A 25,693-nucleotide genomic window follows, 5' to 3' on the forward strand; every position below is an offset into this window, starting at 1 on the left:
TTTAACCAAGACGTGGATAGAAGTCCATTGATGTGTTGACTGGCACAAAGGCATGAAGGATGTATATATTTATAGTTTTTTAATATTTATTTTTTTTAAGAATTTATTTATTCATGAGAGACAAAGAGAGAGAGAGGCAGAGACACAGACAGAGGGAGAAGCAGGCTCCATGCAGGGAGCCCAACGTGGGACTCGATCCCGGGACTCGGGGACCACACTCTGAGCCAAAGGCAGATGCTCAACTGCCTAGCCACACAGGCATCCCTGTTTATGTTTTTTTTTTCTTTCTTTTTTTTTTAATTTGTTTTATTTTATTTTTTTTTAAGGATTTTATTTATTTATTCATGAGAGACAGAGAGAGAGAGGCAGAGACACAGGCAGAGGAAGAAGCAGGCTCCATGCAGGGAGCCCGATGTGGGACTGGATCCCGGGACTCCAGGATCACACCCTGGGCCAAAGGCAGGTCTCAACAGCTGAGCCACCCAGGCATCCCTTTAGGTTTTATTTTTAAGTAATTTCTATACCCAGTGGGGGACTTGAACGTACAACTCTAAGATCAAGAGTTGCATGCTCTACTTACTAAGCCAGCCAGGAACCCCTTAATTTTTTTTTTTTTTAATTTTTAGTATTTTAATTAACTAGTTAACTAGTATGCACCATGCCTGGTGTAGAGCCCAGTGCAGGGCTTGACCTCACCACCCTGAGATGAAGACCTGAGCTAAAATCAAAAGTCAGACGCTTAATCAACTGAACCTCCCAGGTACCCCTAAAACTTTAAGTAGGCTCCATGCCCAATGTGGGGCTCAAGTACATGCTCTGCCGACTGAGCCAGCCAGGTGCCCCTGTGTGGTTTATTTTTTTAATATTATTTGGGGGGGGGCTTTTTAAATTTGATATTACCCCTTGTTTATAGAAGAGTTGTAAGACTAGTAGGAGGAACTCATGAATGAATGTCTTTTTAACCAGATTTTCCTTTTATTTACATTTTGCGGGCAGTCCGGGTGGCTCAGCGGTTTAGTACTGCCTTCCGCCCAGGGCGTGATCCTGGAGACCTGGGATCGAGTCCCATGTCGGGCTCCCTGCATGGATCCTGCTTCTCCCTCTGCCTGTGTCTCTGCCTCTCTCTCTCTCTCTCTCTCTCTCTCATGAATAAGTAAATAAAATCTTTAAAAAAATTTTAAAAAAATATTTACGTTTTGCTCCATTTGTTTTACACTTTTCTTCTTTTTTAAATTTTTATTTATTCATGAGAGACACAGAGAGAGAGGCGGAGACACAGGCAGAGGGAGAAGCAGGCTCCATTCAGGGAGCCTGATCTGAGACTTGAACCCAGGACTCCGGAATCATGTCCTGAGCCAAAGGCAGATGCTCAACCTCTGAGCCTTCCAGGCATCTCTGCTTTACATTCCCCATCTCATTTAAGTACACTTATTATTGTTTTGGAATCATTTAAGGGCAAATTGGTGGGTGTTTGAGTGGCTTAGTGATTGAGCATCTGCCTTTGGCTTAGGTCATGATCCTGGGGTCCTGGAATCAAGTCCTACATCAGGCTCCCCAATAAGGAGCCTGCTTCTTCCTCTGCCAGTGTCTCTGCCTCTCTCTGTGTGTCTCTCATGAATAAATAAAAACTAAAAAAAAAAAAAACCCTTTAAATAAAAAAAGGGCAAATTGGTGACAGTGTGCCCCTTTACCTCTAAATACTTTAGTGTTTATTTCCTAAGAGCAAGGACATTCCCTTATCTATGTTTTTTTTTTCAGATGACGAAACAAATGACCTTTAATCACAGAATTTTTGTTGTCTCTTTAATAAACATTGATTATCATCATGAGTAGAATGATTATGATCTGTTATGATAATTTTTTATTTTTACTTATTTTTTAATTTTAATTTTTAATTTTTATTTTAAAAGATTTTTATTTTTTTATTCATGAGAGACAGAGAGATGCAGAGACATAGGCAGAGGGAAAAACAGGTTCCTCACAGGGAACCCAATGTGGGACTTGATCCATGGACTCAGGATCACATCCTGAGCCCAAGGCAGATGCTCAACCACTGAGCCACCTAAGTGTCCCTATTATTTACTTTTAAAGATTTTATTTTGTTGTTGTTGCTGTTATTACTATATAAGGCTTTATTTTATTTTATTTTATTTTATTTTTTAAGGCTTTATTTTAAAATAATCTCTATACTCAATGTTTGCCTTGAACTCACAATCCGGAGATCAAGAGTCCCACACTCTACTGACTGAGCTAGCTAGGCACCCCTGTTATAATAAATTTTTAAGCAAACACTGTTGCACTTCTTTTTTTTTTTAAGATTTTATTTATTTATTCATGAGACATACACACACACACACAGACACAGGCAGAGGGAGAAGCAGGATCCATGCAAGGAGCCTGATGTGGGACTCGATCCCAGGTCTCCAGGATCACACCCTGAGCTGCAGGCAGCACTAAACCGCTGCGCCACCTGGGCTGCCCCACTGTTGCACTTCTGTGCAACCATGGGAAGACTTGAAATCAATCTAGAAACATAGGTTCTCTTTCTAACCTTCCATGTTCTCCACTGCCTTTGTGTGTTTGTGTGTTTAGTAACAGCTATATGGTTTTTCATTTATTTTTTATTTTTATCAAGTAAGCTCTATACCTACCAACATGGGGCTTGAACTCAAGACCTGCAGATCAAGAGTTGTACTATTGACTGAGCTAGACAGGTGCCTGGGCTATATGGTTTTTTAGACACCAAAAAGCAAAATCTTGGGGAGTACGGGGGGGGGGAAGCCAAAATCTTTCATTAAAATATTTATTTGGGGGCTGGAGCCTTGTCTGCCCATCTGGGTAATCCAACACTAGTGTTTTCATGGTTCATTCATTGTTCCCAGGGGCAATGAAGTATTCTTTCTGTCTGGTTGAGGAAACTGAGGCTTAGAGACACTAGGTGATTTATCTGATTTACTCAATCTTGGAGGGGGTATTCAAACTACAGTGTCAGATGAAAAGTCCCTTTCTAGGACATGGGGTCCTTTCCTCTGAGAATGAGTACTAGAGGAGGGAATGCGGTATGGAAGATGTAGATGGCATGGTCTACCACCCAGACAGTGAGAGGAACACTGGACAGAGTCAGGGGACCTAGGTACCAGCCCAGACCACAGTGTGACTCCACATTCATGTGACCAAGGCAGCACCTGCTGAACTCCTCTCCAAATCCACATTGCGTAAACTTTTCTCATTTAGGTAAATGCACCACCCTTCACCCAGGTGCTCAGGCTAAAATTCTAGGGGCCATCCTTGATGCCATCCCTTCCTTTACCCCTAGAGCCATTGGCACCACAAGGCCCAATCTCCACAATGTATTCTATATTCAGTCACTTTCTTCCTCTCCTGCTCCCACCATGGTCCAGGCTACCATCCTCAATTTTCCAGATTAGATCCTGCCTCCCTGTTTGGATCTGTTTTAACATCTGAGTCAAATCATGGCTTAAATGGTGACATCCGAAATCCCTGCCATGGCCCTCTATTATTTATTTCTCCCCTCCTCAGTTGCTCTGCTCTGGCCACACTAGTGTCTTGGCTGTCCCTACTACACGCCATCCACAAGCTGAATCCTGACCGAGGTCTTTGCCTGGCTGCATCAATCCTGTCTCCATTTTATCTTCTTCCCTGATTGATCCACACCTGATATTCTTTTTTTTTTTTTTTAAGGATTTTTATTTATTTATTCATGAGAGAGGGAAGCAGAGACACAGGCAGAGGGAGGAAGCAGGCTCCCTATAGGGAACCCGATGTGGGACTCGATTCTAGGATCCTGGGATCACTCCCTGAGCCAAAGGCAGATGTTTCATCCACTAGGCCACCTAGGTGTCCCCACCCGTTATTCTCTTATTTGCTTATTTGACATCACACCATTTTTCTTTCACCCATTCTCCTGGCATTCACCCTCCTTGCCAAATGATAGGACTCAAGAACACTTGTTCATTGAGACCCTCTCCTTTTTCTTCCTGAAATTCAGTGGTCTGTTGTCCCCAGAAACATCTGCCATGTCCAAGGAAACCCAACCCTTTGGCATCTGAACTAGGCCTTCCAGGCATTCCCAGTGATACAGACATCTTTTGCCACGTGGCAGGTCTTGGCTTATGGATCAGAAAACAGGCCCAGCAGCTTACATATTTCTTTCCCCTAAAGGCATATCTCAGATTATGGGGACAAGCCACAGGCCCTCTTGAGAGATCCCCTTCTTCCTACATGGACTGACAGGGACCTAATTTTGGATGTTTGTGGCAGAGGCCAAGAAGTTTGCACTGCTCATTCACAGAAGGCTCTCCCTTCTCACTTTCATATTTCCTTAACTTCCATCCAGGTTCCTAGGTAGAGCAAGTTCCAATAGGTTTAGAAATGTTTGCAGTGGGGTTTAGAAATGTTTGCAGTGGTCAGTTGAGTGTCAGCCTCCTGCTCAGGTCATGATTCAGGGGTCTTCAGATCAAGCCCTGCCTCAGGCTCCTTGGTCCATGGGGAGCCTGTTTCTCCCTCTCCCTTCCCCTGCTTCTGCTCTTTCTCTCTCTCACTCTCTCTCAAATAAATAATAATATTAAAAAAATGTTTGCAACTTCCAGAGAATTTGCCATTTAGTTATTTGCAAATACCTGGTAGGAGATGAAGGGAGAAAGCTATTATTCTGAGTGCTGGAGCCCTGGAGGCAGGAAATCTGTGTTCATTCATTCATTCATTCATTCATTCAACAGACTTGTATTGAACTCCTATGGGCACTGAAAATACAGCTTGGAACAAGATAGATGTGGTTTCTGCCCTTATGGAATATGGTTTATAGTGTATGTGTAACAAGAAAGAAAAAAAAAGAAGAAAAATAAAGATGTAAACAAGGAAATATCCCAAATAATTTGAAATAGCTCTGCATAGGTTGTTGGTGTGGCTTAGTTGGTTAAGCATTTGCCTTTGGCTCAGGTCATGATCTTGGGGTCCTGGGATGGAGCCCTATATCTGGCTGAGTCAGCTTCTCCCTCTCCCTTTGCCTCTCCTCCCGCCTCATGCTCTCACACTCCCTCTCTCAAATAAAGAAATAAAATCTTTTTTTTTTCTTAAGATTTTATTTACTTATTCACGAGAGACACAGAGAGAGAGGCAGAGACACAGGCAGAGGGAGAAGCAGGCTCCACGCAGGGAGCCCGACCTGGGACTCTGTCCTGGGTCTCCAGGATCAGGCCCTGGGCTGAAGGCAGGCGCTAAACCGCTGAGCCACCCGGGCTGCCCCAAGAATAAAATCTTTTAAAAAATGAGATAGCTCTGCAGGCTGCACAGGGAATGACATCAGGAGGGATGGAGGGGGAGGACTATTAGGTGGGGTGGCCAGGAAAAGCATCTCTAGACAGTGACGTTTTGGGAGAGAACAGAAGGATGAGAGACTGGCCAAGCAGAGTTCTCCGGACGAGGAGCGTCAAGGAACACGCTGGATGGGTTACAGGAACAGCAGAGGGGAGAAGATGGAGTGAAGTGGGGGAGGGAGGAGGATGGGAAATGCCTAGAAGGGTAGACGGAGCCAGCTCCTATAGGGCCTTGCGGGCCATCCCGTCCTCATTCATTTGTTCTTTCATTCATTCCCCCAGCAAGTGTTTGTTAGGCATCTCCTGTGCGCTGAGATACACCGAGGCCCTGCGCTCAGGCTCATGTGCGGAAGACACGCAATAAGCGGACAAAAGGACACGAATATATGTGCCAAGTAGGAGAAGTAGTGGGCAGCGCGGTTCAAGTAGTTCAGCGCAGAGGCCGCGACACCGAGAGCCCCCGGGCTTGTCCCGCTGCGGGACCTGCCGCCGGACCCCGGAGCCCGGGCGGCCAAGAACCGCCGCCGCCCCCGCTCCGGGCGCTCTCCCGGCCCCTCAAGATGGAGGACAAAGGCCCTGAGGGTGGGGGGAAGGGCCGCTCCGAGGGTCCGGGGGCGCGGAGTGGCTGGGCCGCCGCGCCGGGTGGGAGCAGCGGGGAGGCGCGGCCGCCGCGTGGCTCGGGTGGGGGCGCTTCCCTGTCGGCCGCGCACCCGGGCCCGGGGTGTGCGAGCGGGGCCCGCGGGCGGGGGCGGGGGCGGGGGCTCCCCCCGCGTGGGTGTGCGCAGGGGGCACGGCGGCGAGCACCCCGAGCAGCCCCCGGGGCCGGTTAGCCGCGGGCGTACCTCGGCGGGCGGCGGGCGGCGGGGCACGGGGGCGGCGCCCGCGGAGGAGGGGCGGGGAGGTCCGGGGCGATTTCAAATTTCCCTCGTCCCCACCCGCCGCCCCCCCGCGCCCGGGGCCCGCGCTGAGTGGCTGCGGCGGGGGCGCCCCCGGCTGGGGGCGGGGCGAGAGCGGGGCCGGGGCTACAAGGGGCCTCGGCGCCGCCCCCTCCCCACCCGCTCGCTGCCCGGGCCGGCCTGCGCTGCCCTCGCCCTCCGCGCGGCAGCCGCCCCCTCCCCGCGCCGCGGCCGCCGCCCGCGTGGACGCCCCGAGCGCCCCCCGACGGACGCCACCGGCCCGCTGGCAGGCCAGAGAGCGGGCGGCCGCCGCGCCCGGCCGGCAGCGCGGGGGTTAAGCGGCCCAAGTAAACGTAGCGCGGCGATCGGCGCCGGAGATTCGCGAGCCGAGCGCCCCGCGCGGCCGCCCGCCGGCCCCCCGCCAGCCTGCAGCGGCCCGCGGCCCGACCGCGGAGCGGCGCCCGAGCCAGGCTCTCGGCAGGTGAGCGCCCCGCGGCCCCGGGGAGGCTCGGGCGTGCGGAGTCCGGGGCCTGGTGGGGGAGGGGGCGGCCGCGGGCTGCCGGGAGGGACCCTCTGCCTGGGACGTCAGGGGCCGCGGCTCCCCCCCGGCCGGAGAGCGGCTCGCCTGGGGAGGAGCGGCGCGCGGACCCCGCGGCGGGGACGGGGACGGGGGCGGGGGCGGGACGGGACGGGACGGGACGGGCGCACGCGACCTGCGGGGGCACGAGTGGGAGGGAGACCCGCGGTAGCCCCAGCAGCCCCACCAGGGAGAGGGGTGCGTCCCCAGGGAGGAAGACCGGTGGGACCGGTGGCCTTCGCGGGGTCTGGGGTCTGGGGTCTGGGGTCCGGGGTCCAGGGCAGGACGTGTCCCTCTTGGACGGAAGGGAAGCGGGAAGGTGTTTGGCTCCATCGCAGGGGTCCTTACCTGGCCTCGCGCTCGCAGGGAGCCTCCGAAGAGGCGGGGGAAGCTGGTGTCCGTCCCTTAGGACTTGGACCCGTGGGTTTCAAGCGAGGGACCATTTGCCCCGTTCTCGGGGCGAGAGGAGGACGACCGGACGTGGGTGCGGGCGAGCGGGTGGGCCGGGGCGCCCCCAGAGCGGGGTCTCGGGGTCTCCCGTAGAGGAGGTGCCCCAGCGAGGCACAGCGGGGCTGCCAGGACCCCCTCGGAGCGGCTGGCTTCTCCCGGTGCACACCTGGCCGGGGAGGAGCCGGGTCGAGGTGGCGCCGCCCTGTCGCGGTCACGCTGCCTGCCCTGGGGGCTCACTTTCCATTTTCCCCCCTCTTCCGGGATGAAGCTGGTCCCACTTTCCAAACTCCACAAACTGAGGTCTCGACCTGTAGCGAGCGCCACCTCCCAGAAGCACCGCTTCCTTGCCCCTGTGATTGTTGGAGGGTAGATGCTGAGTCCCACTTGGCAGGACTAAAAGTTGGAAGCCGGGACAGACTCCGGGGCGGACGTGGCGAGTTCGCGGCCAGGAGCCGCTCGTGGGCTCCGGCTTTCCCCGCTGGGTTCACTCACCTGTGGCAGAGAAGGGCAGCCGTCTGCGCCCAGCCCCACGCCTGTGCTTCTACCTCCAGCTTGCCTTTCCCCCCTTATCCCCTGGCCTGAGAGAAAGGGCCCTTGGGCTTCCCGGTGACCCCCCCCCCCCAAGCTGAGAGGGTGCATGAAATAGAGAATTAAGGACAGAGGATGAATTTTGAACTGCATCCTGATTTCTGGGTTTCGTGGGTTTGGACTGTGGTAGGTTTCCCGGAGAGGGATATCTCTCCACCTGAGGGCTCGGGACACTGAGCCTACCTCTGCCCTCCTCCCCAGCACCTGCTGTGGCTTCTTGAGCCCCCACCATTGGGGTACCAAGGCCGCCATAATTTTTCCAGGGTGGAGATGATGGTAACTATTTTATAGGGCTGGTATACAGTATAATCACTCAATAAAGTCGGCCACTGTTGGCATCCTTGGGAGGTAAGGTGGCTGCCCTGTTCCGAGCACCCACAGGTCTTTGCATATATTTCAATCTGTCCCCAACAAGTCCATTTCTCTCTATGCCTTAGTTATTACATCTGTGAAATAGGAATGATTTACTAATAACCCCAGTTGTATAAAAATGCAATCAGTTTTATGCATGATTTAACCTCTAATGTTCCATGTTCCTTAGATGTGTGATGGGTATAAAAAGGCCCCTACCAGACTAGGTTTGGGTAAGGGCTTGATAAGATAATGCCTGGCATAGCAGGTGATGAATGTTGACCTCTGTATTAGTTTACCAATAGCCCCTCTGTTTAGGATAGCCATTAATGAGAACTAGGGATGAAGGGAGAGACTGCTGCTGCCCTGCCTATCCTGCCTTCCTCCTAGGTATTCTATCCCTCTCAGTATGAACGCATTTCCAAATCATTGTCCTCCACTTGGGAGTTGGCAGGAAGGAGCGCCTTTGTTCCATTTTGAAAGGATCCAGGGTTATTCTTTTATGGGATGGGGCCGTTTTTACCTCCCACAGCCCCAGAAGCTTGATGTCTACCTTGGAGGCATGCTTGCAGAGCTAAGTGAGGTCATTACCTTTCTTTGTTGGGGTGGAGGGGGCTCAGACAAAGGCATTGGGACTGGCTGCATCCTGTTCCTTAAAGTCCGTCATGCCCCCCACCCCCAAAAGCTAGGAGGGGAGGAGAGTATCTGAGAGCTGCAGGGGGTGAAAGGGAGGAGCAAGGGAGGTGGGTTTGGGGGAAGCTACTTCCCTTCCAGTCTTTCCTCAGCCACGTGGGACTTGCAACCCAATGATGCCTGTCACCCTTCATTGCAGCCCAGGGACCTGCTTCTTATTTGGGGTTTGAGCAAGTTCTCCTTCCTGGAAAACTTACCTTAGGATTTCTTTGTCTCAGACCAGATCTCATGCCAGCTCTCCTGCCTTCAGGCCCAGAAACCTTGTCCAATTTCATCAGAGCTGGTCCTTATTAAATCTCTTAACTCCTCTTGGGTCCTATATACCATGACAAGTAATCCTATCCTCCTCCAGCCCTTAATAGGTACAGGGTCACAGCTCTGGATAGAATCCTTGTGTTAGTGAGGTTGTTTTATTTTTTAAAAGATTTTATTTATTTATTTATTCATGAGAGACACAGAGAGAGAGGCAGAGGCACAGGCAGAGGGAGAAGCAGGCTCCATGCAGGGAGCCCGACGTGAGACTCGATCTTGGGTCTCCAGGATAATGCCCGGGGCTGCAGGGGGCGCCAAACCGCTGCGCCACCAGGGCTGTCCAGTAAGGTTTTAAATCATGAGTTGAGGTTGATTTCTAAGTTTCTTGGTGGACCAGAGAAGTACTGAATTGCTCATTTCATTTGGAGACCATCCTTTTCTTTGTAAAGTGATGTGCAGATTTGTCTCCCTTCTTGTGGGGGAGGATATCTTTTTTAGTTGATGGGACTGAGGTGCTGGGCAAGTTAAGTTGCTTCTGTACCTTGGCGGGTAGGGCTTTTCAGAACACTGCGCATCTGCCACCATCCTAGGACAGTTCTTCCCTCCAGAGGGGAAGAACCCTTCTGCAGGGGTTCTGTGGCTGTGGCTGCTGGAAGTGGCCTGGTGAATCCAGAGGGATCCTGAATGTGGATCACGTTTCCTGGAGATCCTCGTTCCTTCCCATCTGTGAAGTGGGCAAAAGTCCACGCCTACCCAGTATAGTTGTCATCAGGACTAAATGGAATCCAGATCCTTTTAGTATGGTTGTTCATTCACAAAATAAATAGGTGGGGGCCCTAAAGTTGACTCTTTAACAATGCAGGGTTTAGGGGCATTGATCTACCCCCCCACACTTGAAAATCCAGTTTAAGAGAACTCCCCCAAAACTTAGTAGTCCACTGTCTCCAAATGAAATGAGTGGCCAGAAACCTTACAGAAACCTTAACAGGGACACCTGGGTGGCTCAGTTGGTGAGCTTTTGCCTTTGGCTCAGGGTGTGATCCCAGGGTCCTGGGATCCAGTCTGGCATCGGGCTCCCTGCAGGGAGACTGCTTCTCCCTCTGCCACCTCTGCCACTCTCTCTCTCTGTGTCTCTCATGAATAAATAATATATTAAAAGAAAAGAAACCTTAAAGATAAGATAAACAGCCTATTAACATTGTGCATGTTCTATGTATTCTATGATTTATTCTAAGAATACCTAGCCTTTTTATAATCATACCAATTTATATTATTTTATTTTATAATACCAATTTATAATAATACCAAATTTTCTTTTGGTATTTCTAGGCTATATAGAACATCTGAGTTTTTTCAAATTGTTGCAAGTCTCCAAAATATTCAATATATTTGTTAAAAAATCAACATCTAGGGGCAGCCCAGGTGGCTCAGCAGTTTAGCGCCGCCTTCAGCCCGGGGCCTGATCTTGGAGACCAGGGATCGAGTCCCATGTCAGGCTCCCTGCATGGAGCCTGCTTCTCCCTCTGCCTGTGTCTCTGCCTCTTTCTCTCACTGTGTCTCATGAATAAATAAATAAAATCTTTTATTTTTTATTTTTTTAATAAAATCTTTAAGAAAAAAATCATCTAAGACACCTGTAGTTAAAATCCCTATTGTAAAATAAAATAAAATAAAATAAAATAAAATAAAATCCCTATTGTTTAGGGTCAACTGGATTGTAAAGAACTTGTTATCCACTGGGTTATATTACCGTCTGAGGCAAAAAAGGGGCTTGGACATTAGAATCAAGCCTGGATTTACATACTTAATTCACTCCATTTATTTATTTATTTATTTTTTAAATTTTTATTTATTTATGATAGTCACACACAGAGAGAGGCAGAGACACAGGCAGAGGGAGAAGCAGGCCCCACGCACCGAGAGCCCGACGTGGGACTCGATCCCGGGTCTCCAAGACCACGCCCTGGGCCAAAGGCAGGCGCCAAACCGCTGCGCCACCCGGGGATCTCTCACTCCATTTATAAATCACTGGCTTGATCCTCAGTTGCTCCATTTGTACAATAGGCCAATGATGATTGGCCAATTGCAGGGGGGGGTTTATGTCAGTAGAGTTGGTATAGATTAAAAAATTCAGTAAATGTTGCATGTTATGGGGAAGAGCGGGGACTTTTTTTTTTCTTTTCTCAGATATTATTCATGAGAATACACAGAGGAGAGGGGCAGAGACCCAGGCAGAGGGAGAAATAGGCTCCATGCAGGGAGCCCGACCTGGGACTCTATCCCAGGTTTACAGGATCAGGCCCTGGGCTGAAGGCAGGCGTTAAACCGCTGAGCCACCCGGGCTGCCTTGGAGCATGGGACTCTTGATCTCAGGTTGAGTTCAAACCCCATGTTGGGTGTAGAGATTATTTAAAAGACACACACATTAAAAACTAATTTTGCATGTTATAAACTAAACACTAAAATATTGGCAAGTGGTTATTTACTTCCTGAGCAAAACACAATCCCAGTTACCATTCCTGAGTTTTTTCCAGGGAATAAGCAAAGAATGAGGATGGCCATTTATTTTTGTGTAGGGAATTGAAATATTTCAAGAAATGTCATTCAAAAAAAATTTTTTTTCAAAAAAATGTTTGATGTAAGGCAAAATCAAATTTACCATCTTCAGATGCCAAGAAGAAACTAGTTATCACCTGCAATTTCACTGTCGCAAGGTAATGTTTTGCTTTCAGTTTGGGGCCTCCATTTTTATGTAGACAGGAGGAGGAGGCCTTTCTAAGAAAAGGGACCGGAACCCAAGGGGAGTAGTGTGGCAAGGAAAGGTGACTCAGTTGGTGAAGTCCTTTGAGAGCATTGTGGTCACTCCTTAGAGAGCATTGTGGTCACCCCTGGGCCTGGCTTCTTAAGCAGCTGTAGAGCAGTGGGAAGAGATCCTCTGGAATCTGCCACCATTGACTTCTGTTATTTTTTTACCAGCTTGCCTGATCAAAGTTGTTTCTCACTTCCCCTTGAAGAGATTTTCATTCATTAAAACCTTACCATCTATGGCTCTGCCTTAGTGCAAACCCCTGCCTGACCTCTACTTTCTCTTTCTTTTAAGCTTTAGTTTGGTCTCAGGGATCAAACTCAAAAATTTTCAGTAAATCATCTTATTTATTTTTTAAAAGATTTTATTTGAGCAAGAGCACAAGTGGGGAGAGGGGCAAGAGGGAAGGAGAAAAGCATACTCTTGAGTATAGAGCCTGATGCAGAGGTTGATCCCACGACCCTGAGATCATGACCTGAGCTGCAGTCACACTTAACTGACTGAGCCACCCAAGCGCCCCCAAAATTCTTTTTTTTTTTAAATTGTCTTTGTAGTCTTGGAAATGTATGGGAGACAATGGTAGCCATTGTAAGACTGGAAGGAGATTAGAAATGGATTTCCACAATTGAGAATTGATGGGTTTGAGAGTCATCTGTGGGTCAAGGTTTTTCTTTTTTTTAATAAAGATTTTTAAAATTAATTTACTCATGAGAAATAGAGAGGCAGAGAAACAGGCAGAGGGAGAAGCAGGCTCCATTCAGGGAGCCTGATGTGGGACTCTCTCTGTCTCTCATGAATAAAAAAAAAAACAAAACTCCAGGATCACAGGATCACCTCCTGAGCAAAAGGCAGATGCTCAACTGCTGAGCCACCCAGGTGTCCCTTGTTGGTTTTGAAGAGTTCTTGTCCCAGAAATTCTATGTGCAATTGTGTCCTCCTCTTTTTTTTTTTTTTTTTGATACATCTACGTGAGGCTATTTTTGTTTAGTGCTCAAACCAATATTTCTGAGGGTGTTTTTTTTTGTTTTGTTTTGTTTTGTTTTTTACTGTTTTCATTTTAAATAGTTTTGAACATGATCTTCATGATTGAGAAGAAGCATCAAAACTCTGGGTATTGGGCAGCCCCGGTGGTGCAGCGGTTTAGCACTGCCTGCAGCCCGGGGTGTGATCCTGAAGACCCAGGATTGAGTCCCACATCGGGCTCTTTACATGGAGCCTGCTTCTCCCTCTGCCTGTGTCTCTACCTCTGTGTGTGTGTGTTTCTCATGAATAAATAAATAAATCTTAAAAAAAAAAAAAACTTTGGGTATTGAACTGGAACTTTTCTTTGTGGGATAGCGACTCATACTTTGAGCCTCGCTAAAGCTGAAGGATGTTCTCTACATTTGGGTCTGTCTTATTCCCTAGAGCAGGGGGATCTTCCAGTGTCCTGCCTGGGAGGTAGAGGCCTGGCTGCAGGGAAAGGGTACTGGAGAGTTTGCAGGATCAGGCAGGTATCCTCCTCTAGCCAGACTGCAACACAGGAGTGGGGGCCTCTAGAAGAGACCAACCTGTTCTTTCCTGTCTACTCTGTAGCCCCACCTTCTGAGGTTAATTGAGTCTCTTTCGAAGCAGCATTTGTTTGCTGTTGCAAGTGGACCTGCTTGGGCCACAGCTGGGGCTGAAACACAGGTCTCCAGCTCCTGGAAAGGGATGATGCCCTTTTGGTTGGCTGGTATTCCTGCCAGCGCAGTACTGGCTGCTGGCATCCTGGCTCCATGAATGAGTGCTGTATAGCTTGACTAAGGCATTGGTCTGCCTGAGTTCTATAGCTGTGGCTCTACAACCTGGAGACCTTGAAGGGGTGCGTGGCAGAAGGAAGCCTACTTACCTGGGCTGTGATAAGAAATGCGGTTAGGGATGCCTGGGTGGCTCAGCGGTTTAGCACCTGCCTTCAGCCCAGGGTGTGATCCTGGAGTCCCAGGATGGAGGATCAAGTCCCATGTCAGGCTGCCTGCATGGAGCCTGCTTCTCCCTCTGCTTCTGTCTCTGCCTCTCTTTCTCTGTGTGTGTCTCACAAATAAATAAAATCTTAAAAGAAAAAAAATGAAGTCTTCAGGCTAGATGCCTGAAAGGGCAGGTGCTGTGGCAGGGATTTTCTGGGTCCTGGGTTATGTGGGAGACAGTGTACAACAACTGGATGATAGGGTTCGGAAAATTCTGAACAAATGTGCACAGTAACATGGCAAAATACTGTCCTATTGAACTCCTGGCAAAAGGGTCTCTATAGTGGAAGAGCAATTTAGCTTTTGGGATAAACTAACCTTGTTGTCTTTCACCTAGCTTTTTCTCTATCACCCTCCTAAACCAGCTGGCAGCTCCATGAGCACAGGCTGTCTGGCCTTTGTCTGCCCGGGATTCTCTGTGCTGAGCATGGCTCCTAAAGAAAGCATAGCGGGAAGTCCTTTCTGATGCATGGGTAAGAGTGGCCTTTGCCAGTGTCCTGATGTGTCCTAGGATGTTATATGTTAAGCTATAAGCAGAGTACAGAGTAGTTGCTCAGTATTAGATAGGATTGTTGCCATTATCTAAGGCCATGCATCTAAGCAAGGAGTAGAATGTGGATTGAAATGCTGTTATATTTCTTGGAGACATTTGTTCCCACCTGACTTGGACCCACAGAAGTGGCAGGATGTATAGACCTGTTGGGTTAAGACACTCCAGAGGATCTGCTTGTGCCGACTACTTTGTCTGCAGACTTGCTTCATCATCCTGTTGAGATGGGCAGACTCCAACCCATACCAGGTAATTATAGCTAGTTTTTTTTTTTTAAAGATTTTATTTATTCACGAGAGACATAGAGAGAGGCAGAGACACAGGCAGAGGGAGAAGCAGGCTCCATGCAGGGAGCCCGACGTGGGACTCGATCCCGGGTCTCCAGGATCATGCCCTTGGCTGAAAGCGGTGCTAAACTGCTGAGCCACCTGGGCTGCCCAATTATAGCTAGTTTTTAAAAAAGTGGTTTATGGGAGATAGTAGCTCTTTTAAAAAGCTAATTTCAGGGTGCAATTTCTTTATTTTTATACTTAACACCTAGTTACAATTTATTTCTTGACATGAGAACTTTTAAGATCTGCGGTCTGCAACTTCCAAAATATACAATAGTTCAGTCACCATGTTGTACATTACCTCCTTAGGATTTACCTATCTTATAACCAGGAGTTTGTACCTTTCGACCATTTTTACCCATTTATCCTACTTGCTATTTAAGTGATCTGTACACCCAATGTAGGGCTCACTCAACCCTGAGATCAAGAGCCACATGTTCTTCTGCCTAAGCCAGCCAGGTGCTCCACAAAATTTGTCTTTTTGTTTGAAGATTTTATTTGAGAACAAGAGAGCACCAGCCAGTGGAGAGGCAGAGGGAGAAGCAGATTCCCAACCCAGCAGCCCTCCCAGTAGGGAGCCTGATACAGGTCTCTATCCCATGACCCTGGAATCATGACCTGAAGCAAAGGCAGACATCCAGGCAATTTAGCCACCCAGGCACTCCCCATTTTTTTCTATTAAAAAATAAGTTTAAAAAAGGAGTTTCTGATTATGGTGGAGGTAACCTGTAAATCCTCTCATCTTGAATCAAATATAAATGCTATCTAAATTTATTTATTTATTTATTTTTAAAAGGTTTTGTTTATTTATTCATGAGAAATAGAGAGAGGCAGAGACACAGGCAAAGGGAGAAACAGGCTCCATGCAGGGAGCCCAACGTGGGACTTAAACCCGGGTCTCCAGGATCAGGCCCTGGGCTGAAGGTGGCACTAAACCGCTGGGCCACTGGGCTGCCCTCTAAATTTATTTGAATGCAGAGTTAACTCCCTAGGAAAATCTGGGGGCTAGAAGAGGGAACCAGAAATGAGAAAAGGTGTGAACTAAGGGATGTTCAAGACCTTTAAGAAGAAAATTGATGAAACTTTAAAGTAAGGATAGATGAACACTTACTTATGCTAGAACTATGATGATTAAAAGTGGTGCTAAGGGATAAATACCAAAAGGAAAAGAGTACCCAGAAGCATTTTACATATATAGGAGAATTTTATAAAACGAGTGGAGTTTGGACATAGTCTTCATTAAGTGTTTGGCTTTCCTTACAGGGAGAAAATGAGATCCCTACCTCTTACCATATACAAGTATCTATTTACAAAATATTTTATTTTTAAATTTTTTTCTAAAGATTTTTATTTCACGAGAGACAAAAAGAGAGGCAGAGACATAGGCAGAGGGAGAAGCAGGCTCCATGCATGGAGCCCGACGTGGGAATTGATCCCCAGACTCCGGGATCATGCTCTGAGCCAAAGGCAGATGCTCAACAACTGAGCCACCCAGGGGTCCGTCCCTATAAAAATTTTATTTCTTTGAGAGAGTACAAATGGGGGTAGTGGCAGAGAGAGAGGGAAAAGCAGGCTCCCTATCCAGCAGGGATCCTGGGGTCATGACCTCAGCCAAAGGTAGACCCCTAACCAACTGATCCTACCCAGGTGCCCCCATTTTTTTTTTTTTTAAGATTTTGAGGGCGGCCCAGGTGGCTTAGTGGTTTAACGTCTTTAGCGTTGCCTTCGGCCCAGGGCCTGATCCTGGAGATCCGGGATCCAGCCCCACGGCAGGCTCCCTGCATGGATCTTGCTTCTCCCTCTGCCTGTGTGTCTGTGCTTTCTGTCTTTAATTAATAAACAAATAAAATTAAAAAAAAAAAAAGATTTTGAGGGCAGCCCGGGTGGCTCAGTGCTTTAGTGTCCTTAGCATCGCCTTCGGCCCAGGGCCTGATCCTGGAGACTGGGGATTGAGTCCCAAGTCGGGATCCCTGCATGGATCCTGCTTCTCCCTCTGCCTGTGTCTCTGTGCTTTCTCTCTCTCTCTGTGTTTCATGAATAAATAAATAAAATCTTAAAAATAAAAAAGATTTTGAGACAGAGAGAGAGCAAGCAGAGGGAGGGGCACAGAGAGGAAGAAGAAGAGGGAGATGGAGAGGGATAAGAAGAAGCAGACTCCCTGCTAAGGATGGAGCCTGACACAGGACTCAACCCCAGGACCCTGGGATCCAAAGGCAGGTGCTTCACCCAGGCGCCTCTGCAAGTAACTTTAGGTTGACAAAACTTGAATGGCTATTTTGTTTTTTAAAGATTTTATTTATCTATTCATAGAGATGCAGAAAGAGTAGCAGAGACCCAGGCAGAGGGAGAAGCAGGCTCCATGCAGAGAGCCTGATGTGGGACTCCATCCAGGGTCTCCAGGATCACGCCCTGGGTTGCAGGTGGCGCTAAACCACTGTGCCACCAGGGCTGTCCTTGAATGGCTATTTTCAAAGGAGGAAATGCTTCTTGAACAGCATCTGACTGTAAACGTAAATGGGCTTGTCATAGTTGACTCACAAGCTATGCTCCTGAGAGAACTGACTTTACAGTTTGAAAGAACTGCTGGAGAAACCTGGCTTAATGCCTATTTTAACATATTAACAACTGAGATTGTGTTATTGTACAGACTTTCACTTGAGACAGCTTCATCTCCCTAGTCCATACCTCATTCACCACTTCTCAACCAGGATCCTGAAGTATGGCTGCATGGGATTTAGCCAGTTTCTTTTGATGGTCATTTGTTTGCATCTTTTGCCATGATAAGCAGGATAGCAGTGATCATCCTTGCATGTAGTTGTTAAGAGCTTTACCAACTGGGGTCGATTCCTAGCACTAGAATCCTATGTAACACGATATGGACACTTGGCATTTTCAATCATACTGTAGGTTTGCCATCTTAAAGGATGAATCTGTCTCCACTGCTTCCCTATGTAGAGAGTTGAGGTTTAAGGCACTGGCTGTAAAAAATAAATAAGTAAAAAAATAAAAAAAGGCCTGGCTGTAACAACAGGAATCCCCTGCCATGAGGGGCAGCACCAAGACTGGCTAAACAGAAAATGGTCTCTCTTCCCTTACCCTCTAGGGGAGAGGGCAGAGGGCTGATCGACTCCAGCTTTGCTAAGGGACACTGGCCACAGGAGTAAGTATGGCAGCTATTAATAATAATAATAATAATATTTTATTTATGCATTCATAGAGACACACAGAGAGAGAGGCAGAGACATAGGCAGAGGGAGAAGCAGGCTCCATGCAGGCAGCCTGACATGGGACTCAATCCCAGGTCTCCAGAATCACACCCCAGTGTGCCCGCTGCGCCACCAGGGCTGCCCAGTATGGCAGCTCTTAGAATCCTCAGATTCTTTTTGATCTATCTATCTATCTATCTATCTATTTATTTATTTATTTTAAAAGATTTTATTTATTTATTCATAGAGAGAGAGAGAGAGACAGAGACACAGGCAGAGGGAGAAGCAGGCTCCAGGCACCGGGAGCCCGACCTGGGACTTGATCCCAGGTCTCCAGGATCACGCCCTGGGCCAAAGGCAGGCGCCAAACCGCTGCACCACCCAGGGATCCCTAAAGATTTTATTTATTCATGAGAGGAACACACCCAGAAAGGTAGAGACACAGGCAGAGGGAGAAGCAGTCTTCCCACAAGGAGCCCGATGCAGGACTCTATCCTAGATCCTGGATACTGGCCTCTCGCCCTGAGCCAAAGGTAGATTCTCAACCTCTGAGCCACCCAGTTGTCCAGAATCCTCAGCTCCTTGTTCTGCCCCACCCATCATTGTCTGAGTTACCAGTGTCTTCCTCTGCATATTTGCACACCCTTCCAAGAGTTACCCAAATAACTATAGGGGAAGCGGGCTCATTGCTTCCATTTGTTTATAGGGCAAAAAGCTTTACTCTAAACTTCAGTTTAAATTCCCGTGCCTTTGCAGATCTTTCTGTAAATTCCTGGTTTTTCTTTTATTATTTTTTAAGATTTTATTTTTTAGCAGTCTACACCCAAAGTGGGTCTCAGACTCACAACCCTGAGATCAAGAGTCACACGCTCCACTAACGGAGGCAGGCGGGCGCCCCAGCCTTTTCTTTTTCTATGAATTATCTATAAAGAGTACAATTTCAATACACTAGGAATGTCTAGGTGTTTATTAGTATTTTACTAATAGGAACAATGGTGCATGGAACAAGTTCCTATAGCCAGTATCTTGCACTTATCCCAGCTTGGATCAATTGTTTTGAAAATTCTCATCGATATCGCAGAACCCAGTTATTCACTGAACAAGGACAGAGTGGTGCAGGTAGCCATGGCCTAGGGCCACTGAGCAATCCCCCACACACTTTCTGAATCACTTCCCTTTGTGAGGCAGAACTGAGAAGTCTGGCAAGATGGCACATGAAAATGTGGATGCTCCAGGTTTTTAGGGTTTTGTTCTGTACTTTGGGATCCCTAGCACCAACCACCCAGGGAATGAGGTAGGGTCCTTAATTCACAAATGCTATGACTTGGGTTTGAGGAAGACATGGAGAGCTTTTTCTTTTTCTTTTTTTCTTTTTAAGATTTTATTTATTCATGAGAGACTCACAGAGAGAGGCAGAGACACAGGCAGAGGGAGAAGCAGGCTCCATGCAGAGAGCCGGATGTGGGTCTCATCCGGGGTCTCCAGAATCACGCCCTGGCTGAAGGCGGTGCTCAACCGCTGAGCCACCCTGGCTGCCCATGGAGGGCTCTCATTCCAGCTTTCCTGTGAATCTGGCTGTCTCTGGAATTTAGCAAAGATTCCTAAAGATCAGGGCAAAAGGCCCTGAACTCTGGGACCTGGTGCTCTGCCACCAGCCAGGTAGGCAGCCTCTTTCCAGCCCCCTAACCTTTGTACTTACTGTTTCCACTATCTGGATACCACCCCTTCTCTTTGCTCATCCGGGTGAGGTGTCCCTCCCTAGCCTTCACTTTTATAACTGCACTTAGCATATTAGTTTGAAAATGCCTTTAAGATCTGGCTTGTGGATTAGGCCTAAATGTACATCACTTAGTTACTGTGCAGGCCTGGACAAGGGATCTGCCCATCGGCTTCCTCTGAGCTTCAGTTTACTCATATACAAAATGGGGGATCCTAAGAGTAAGCTCTCTCTCTCTTTTGAATGAGATACATAGTAATTACTCCATCTCAACTATTTTCAAATTTTGGACAATAGAACAGCTAAGAAAGACTTGAGCATAAATTCAACACCAATAAAAAATAAATTCATTATAAAAGAAAAGAAAGACTTGAGCAGTTGAAATGGGGAGGGTTCAGTAGTCTAGATTTCCCTTCCACAAGAAGGGCTTTATTAAGAAGGGGAGGTGGGAAGATCTTTCAATCTCCTTTTGTATTGTACCAAATCTCTAAGGCCTGGGGGATTCAGGGAAGGTCAGGGATGCCCATGTGCCTTCCACCCACTTCCATCATGTCCTTTATCCCCTTTCTGTATTGTGCATTTAATTAACAATTAATATTTACAAGGAGCTGTGAAATAGCTCTGCTGCTGGTGCCAGCCTGGAGGAAATGAATGACATCACTTCTCAGCTTTATAGCTGGGTTGGTGTGAGGGGGGCAAGTTCCTGTGCCTCCTCCCTGAGTCTAATTGGGGGTGCCACCCATCCTTCTGTCTGCCACATTGCATTTGGACACGTCTGACCTGGTTCAGTTGGGACACAGGCACCCTGCACTAATGAGGCAAAGCCTCACAGGGAGAAACTTGTGGCTGAGCCCATCCCACACTGCTGCCTGCCCCTAAATCACATGCTGGACCCCAGCCTCTGGGAAAGGGTCATAGTTCACCTCACATCACAAGGTTAGACCATCACCTCTTGTGAAGGTAAACACTCAGCTGGTGGATCATGTCCCTGAGCCATAAAGTTCCTATAGCCCCTGGGATGGGTTATGCATTGTTCTTAACTAGAATTCTCTGGCTGCCCGTCTCAGGCATGGCAGTTAAGGCACGTGCCCTGGATTGCCTAGGCATGAGTCTTGGCACTGCCACCTTGTTGGGTGACTTAATTAACTCATCTGAGCGGGTTGAAAACTGATTGATAAGAGGACCTGCCTCAGGATCGGGTGAGGATTAAGAGTGGTTTGTGCTGCCTTTAGCTTATGGGAGGGACTCAGGAACAGTTAAAACAGTGGAGTGGCAAAGCAACTGCTCTGGAAAAATCCGTCAATAAGGTGCCACCTCTTTCAGGGAAGATAACCCAGCTAAGTTTATCTTCCAGTGCTGGAATGATCACAGGCACTGGTGGGAAGCGAGGTGAGGGTGATTTGTTCCTACTGTTACACACCAATTTCAGGAGCTCATTTCCTCCTGTTGTCAACTGTGTGTAGTTAAGTTAGTGTGTTCTTGCTTTTCCTGGACTTGAACAACTTTAATTAGCTATACTGGTCCAGTGTGTATTATGTTCCTTAACCTATTTGTACTTCCGTTTGTCCATGTAAAATAGGGATCATATGTGCTACATACAAAGATTAAATGAGTTAATACAGGTAAGGCACAGAAGACTGTTGGATATATAGTAGTAAGCATTGAAAAATAATGTATCATTAGGTGAGAGGATTTGTGTACCTATGTGAGGAGGGCCAGTTTCTTTTTGGAGCAGAAGTGTTTTTGAGAGAAAGAAGCCTTCCTGATTTGAACTAGGTGCTTTTTAGTGACGGGGAGGTATATGGTATGGATGGGGAGGGCTTCCAGGCTGAGGGGTTGGCAGCAGCAGCCATGTCTGGAGGCTGGCTTTATTTATTCACACTGTGTGTAAAGTGGGATCAAGGTAGATTGTGGTCTGGTCCAGGGGAGAGGAACTGCACTGGGTATCTTAAAGTGGGCTCAGGTTCTGTACGCTGGTCTGTGTTGTGGCAGTAAGTCAGCAAGGGAAGTTAATGTCAACACAAACTCAGGGTGATGAAGACTACAGAGAATGAGCTGTGTATGAAATCCCATAAATTGAATTAGGCAATTAGAAGGGGTTTTTTTAGCTGCCCAGGTAGCCCAGGATGCTTAGATTTCCTTGCCTGAACCTTCCTCCAGTGTCCATGCCTCTAGTTCCTAGAGTTAGGGGATTTTCCCGAGCGTTTCCATCTGGCTTTGAGAAGGTGCTCTGCTCACGTATCTGGCTGGTAGACGGGTGGCCAGGTTGGCACTGCTGAGGCCTTGGGAGAAGGCCTGGGGTAGTTAATCATTGTTCACTTGGGCCTGTCTAGGAGGAGGGCTCCTGACTGACAAAGTTACGGGCTATCTGAGCGAATCCTGGGCCCTACATGATGAGTGGGAAATGTGATCATTTCAGCCTCTGACCTGTTTACTACTAGCTCCTGGCTGGAAGCCCTGAACTTTCTCTCCCAAGCTTCTGTGGTGGATATGTAGTGTCTCTCACCCTGTGACCAGTCTCCCACCCTGTTAGGTCACCCAGGTTACTTAGTTCACTTATTTGGCCTAAGCCAGACACTGGGAATTAATAATTACTTTGAATCACACTCCAGCAGTTATCCTGGGATTTTTGTGGCTGCTTGTCCTCACAGAAACTGGCCATTGGTTAGCCAGCCTGTTCTTCCGGGTCAGGGCTGGGCAGTGAGAGGGGCTGAGAAACAGCAAATCGGTTAGGTCAGGTATTCCTCTTTTCCCTGGAGCTGGTGAGGTGTGTGACCCCACAGACCAGCAAGTGTGAACCTGCACACCTGGGCCATATGGGGATAGATGGCACACTATGCTATGGATCAGTATGCATTTAGAACCAGAACAGTGCTGCTTTAGATTGCATATTATAATCCCCCAGGGATCTTTTGCAAATGTTGGTCTTGACTGAGTAGGCCTATGGCCATGTGTGAGATTTTGTAGCTCTTACCAGGTCCCAGGTTATTTGCAAAGGTACTGGTCCCTGGACCTTATGGGGAATGTCGCAGAGGTTTAGCTGTCCCCCTCACAGGCCTGGGGGATGGACAGGTGGAAAGGATGGAGTTGGGACCCAAGGTGACCTCACATATCCACCTGGGGGCGCTACCTTAAGTTTAGACTGAGCCTCACATCGCCCCCTGGTGGACATGATGCCACATCACCACGGGAGTTGGCTTCTAGAAGGTACCCCGGGAGGCTACTAGTGTGGATCATCTGGTACAGAGTGGTGAATTCCCAGAATGGGGTGGAGGGGCTGGGAGTGCTCAGTGGTGATAGGCAACCCTTTGCTGTGAAAGTCTTCCCAAGACAGGGTCCAGAACCACCAGGGTGTGGCACCACGTAGTTCTGGAGCAGTTTGGGGCACTCTAAGGAATGGGAGTCTGGTGGGCCTCTCCTTGTACCTAGGCTCTATTTTTGCCGTGGCCTCTTACATGTCATTTTTTGACCCTGGAGACTCAAGGCTGTGTGTCAATTTTCCTTTTCGTAGAATGAGCCCATGATCACATTAGGAGGAATAAGGAAGAGAAATGTGCAGGTTCTTGCAGCCAACATATGTTGCAGGCCAGGTCGAAATCCCACAGCCCAAGAGCCCATCAGTGAACACCCAACCTGAGCTGTTCTTAGCTGACTAGCCTGGTGATAATGCAGTTAGCAGTAGTGGAAGCAGTGGGGACACTAAGGCCCAGAGGTGGGCGAGGCTGGAGCAGATGGGGAGCATGCCCTTGGTAGCTTGCCCTGGTCCCTTTCCTGTGCTCCTACATCCTTTCCCTCCTTGGGAACTTGGGACTCTGAGCCCCAGCTGGTGAGAGAGGAGGGGTGTGAGTGACAGGCCAACAGACCAATGGGCCCCTGAGGTTGGGGTGGGGCGGGGCTTGCGCTGCCATGGAGAGGAGAGAAGCTGTTCTGTGGGGGAGGAGGGGGCGGTGGGAAGAGGACCTGGAGATTGAGGGAAGAGAGAGAGCAAACAAAGGGGTCAGGAGGGAAAATAATGCACTGGCTTCCTGAGGCCCTGCGGAGGCTGGACAGGGAGAGGGGGCCAGGGGCAGAGGGGACCAAGGCTGTCGAGGGGCAGGCGGTCCTAAATGGCATTGTTTGAAGTGGCCGGCTAATTGCACCGAACAGCCTAAGCCTCAGACCACAGCCCAACCCCCTCCTCTGTCCTGGGTGCTGGTATCTGAGTCTTCAGGCGCCTGGCCACATGGAACCAAGCCCTGAGCCTCCGAGTTTGGTGAGGGGGGGGGTGGGCTCTGTGGGGCAGCCTGGAGGGCGTTCCTGGGGCAGGAGGATCCCCCGAAAATCTGTCAAGGGACCTTTTTGGGCCTTAGGGCATAGAGCTATTGGCGGAGGATTGGGCTGTGCCGCCCCCTTATGCCCCTGCTTCCCGGCTACCCTACCCATTCTGGCCCTCCTGCAGGAAACAATGAAGGGAGACACCAGACAGCTCAACAGAGAGGAGGACGCCAGCGGGAGGGAAGACTCCATCATCACTAACGGGGTCTGCAGCGACCAGTCATCTGACTCCAAGGATGCACCCTCACCCCCCATCCTGGAGGCCATCAGCACCCCGGAGATCAGAGGTGGCCGGGCCAGTGGGGAGGAGGGGTGGGGCAGACTCTGCAGACAGCAGCTGGGACTTGAGCCTCCCAGCAGGCTCAAGGCAGGTTGTGGGGAGAGGGGTCTGGTCTCTGACAGGCTCCGCCACACCTCCCAGGGAAGGGAAATGGATGTAGGCAGAGCCCAGCCCCCTTCTCATCCCTGTCCATGGGCCCTGGCCCCCCTACTGCCCACAGCACCTCCCACAGCACCTCCGCTGGGACTTTTAAGGTAGCCCCAAGGTGATGACCCTAGTCAGACTCCACCATGATGGGGTTGGTTGCAGCATAGGCTGGGGTCTTTGGCCCTTCTGAGGTGGGACCCCATTTCCCTTGCAGCTGGGTTTGTGATTAAGTGGGAAGAAGATACTCCACTGGGGAGGGTGGGGGTCATGTTTCCATTCCCATCCTTCCCTTTCCCTCCTCTCCCCTGGACAGTTCAGGATCACATCACCTGGGGAACTGCCCACTGAGATTTTTCTTAACCCAGCTATTTTGGAAACCCCTGTATTGTCTCCTCCTGTTGTTGAAATCCCCTGGAGCTGTGCTGTCCAATAGAACTTTCAGCAAGGGCGAAAATGCTGTGTTTTCTGCATTGTTTGCTATCATAGCACATGTGAGAACTTGAAATGTGGCTGATATGGCTGTCACTGGATTGTTCATTAATTGTAGTTTGGTAGCTACAATTCTGGAAAGAATTGTCTGATGATGTGCCTTTTAGTTCTGTGCCCTGTGCCTTACGAATAGATTGACAGGACCATAGATCCTGAGGGGCTAGGAGTTAACCCCTGAGGATGCCAGTGGGTTTAGAGAGATCCCAGCCCACAGCCTCGAGGAGACTCTAGGGGACAGCAGGTCAGCAAGGGAAGGCACACTGCTATCCAGCCTGGAGACTGCCCCATCCTCAAAACATTAACTTTGGTTCTTTTTTCTCCAGGCCGCAGATCAAGCTCACGATTGTCCAAGAGGGAGGTTTCCAGTCTGCTAAGTTATACTCAGGTATGTGCTCTACTGCCCCCTTTTCAGGGTTCCAGGGAAATTCCCTTGAACTTTATTATTATTATTATTTTTTCCCTTGAACTTTAAATGGGGAACTTGAGGCTCATCTAAACTAGTACCCAATAAATATTTTTTGAAAGATGAATTTGAATGGTAAGCACACAGGGCTCTGAAAAATTCATGTATGATGGCATTTTCTGTTATGTGCCAAGTCATTCAAATCATAAATATTCATTTTATTAAATTATGAAGTTTTTTACTCAATGCTTCCCAGCATATATATTTTAAGATTTTATCTATTTATTCATGAGAGATACAGAGATAGAGAGAGGCAGAGAC

General features: G+C 48.6%; 2 protein-coding genes across 12 annotated transcripts in view; one reads left to right on the top strand and one right to left on the bottom strand.

Annotated features, from left to right (window-relative positions):
• Window positions 1–7,410, bottom strand: part of COMMD7 (COMM domain containing 7) — a 43,935-nt gene extending 36,525 nt beyond the window's left edge. Inside the window, exon 1 of the mRNA XM_038571982.1 lies at window positions 7,158–7,410. Within this exon, the coding sequence (XP_038427910.1) occupies window positions 7,158–7,252 (95 nt within the window). The 5' untranslated portion in view covers window positions 7,253–7,410. The remainder of the gene's footprint in view (window positions 1–7,157) is intronic.
• The window catches only part of DNMT3B (DNA methyltransferase 3 beta), a 44,304-nt gene continuing 25,256 nt past the window's right edge, over window positions 6,646–25,693 (top strand). For 4 of the 11 annotated variants that reach the window (XM_038571971.1, XM_038571978.1, XM_038571980.1 and 1 more), the window contains exons 1-3: window positions 20,784–20,938; window positions 24,178–24,340; window positions 25,293–25,354. In XM_038571971.1, coding sequence (XP_038427899.1) covers window positions 24,184–24,340; window positions 25,293–25,354 — 219 coding nt within the window. In that variant the 5' untranslated portion in view covers window positions 20,784–20,938; window positions 24,178–24,183. Of the gene's footprint in view, window positions 6,714–14,271; window positions 14,408–14,610; window positions 14,734–19,664; window positions 19,682–20,783; window positions 20,939–24,177; window positions 24,341–25,292; window positions 25,355–25,693 lie in introns of those variants that run through there. The other 7 variants (XM_038571976.1, XM_038571979.1, XM_038571977.1 and 4 more) reach the window with 4 other exon arrangements.

Source organism: Canis lupus, chromosome 24 (genome assembly GCF_011100685.1).
Source record: "Canis lupus familiaris isolate Mischka breed German Shepherd chromosome 24, alternate assembly UU_Cfam_GSD_1.0, whole genome shotgun sequence".
Classification (NCBI taxonomy): Eukaryota; Metazoa; Chordata; class Mammalia; order Carnivora; family Canidae; genus Canis; species Canis lupus.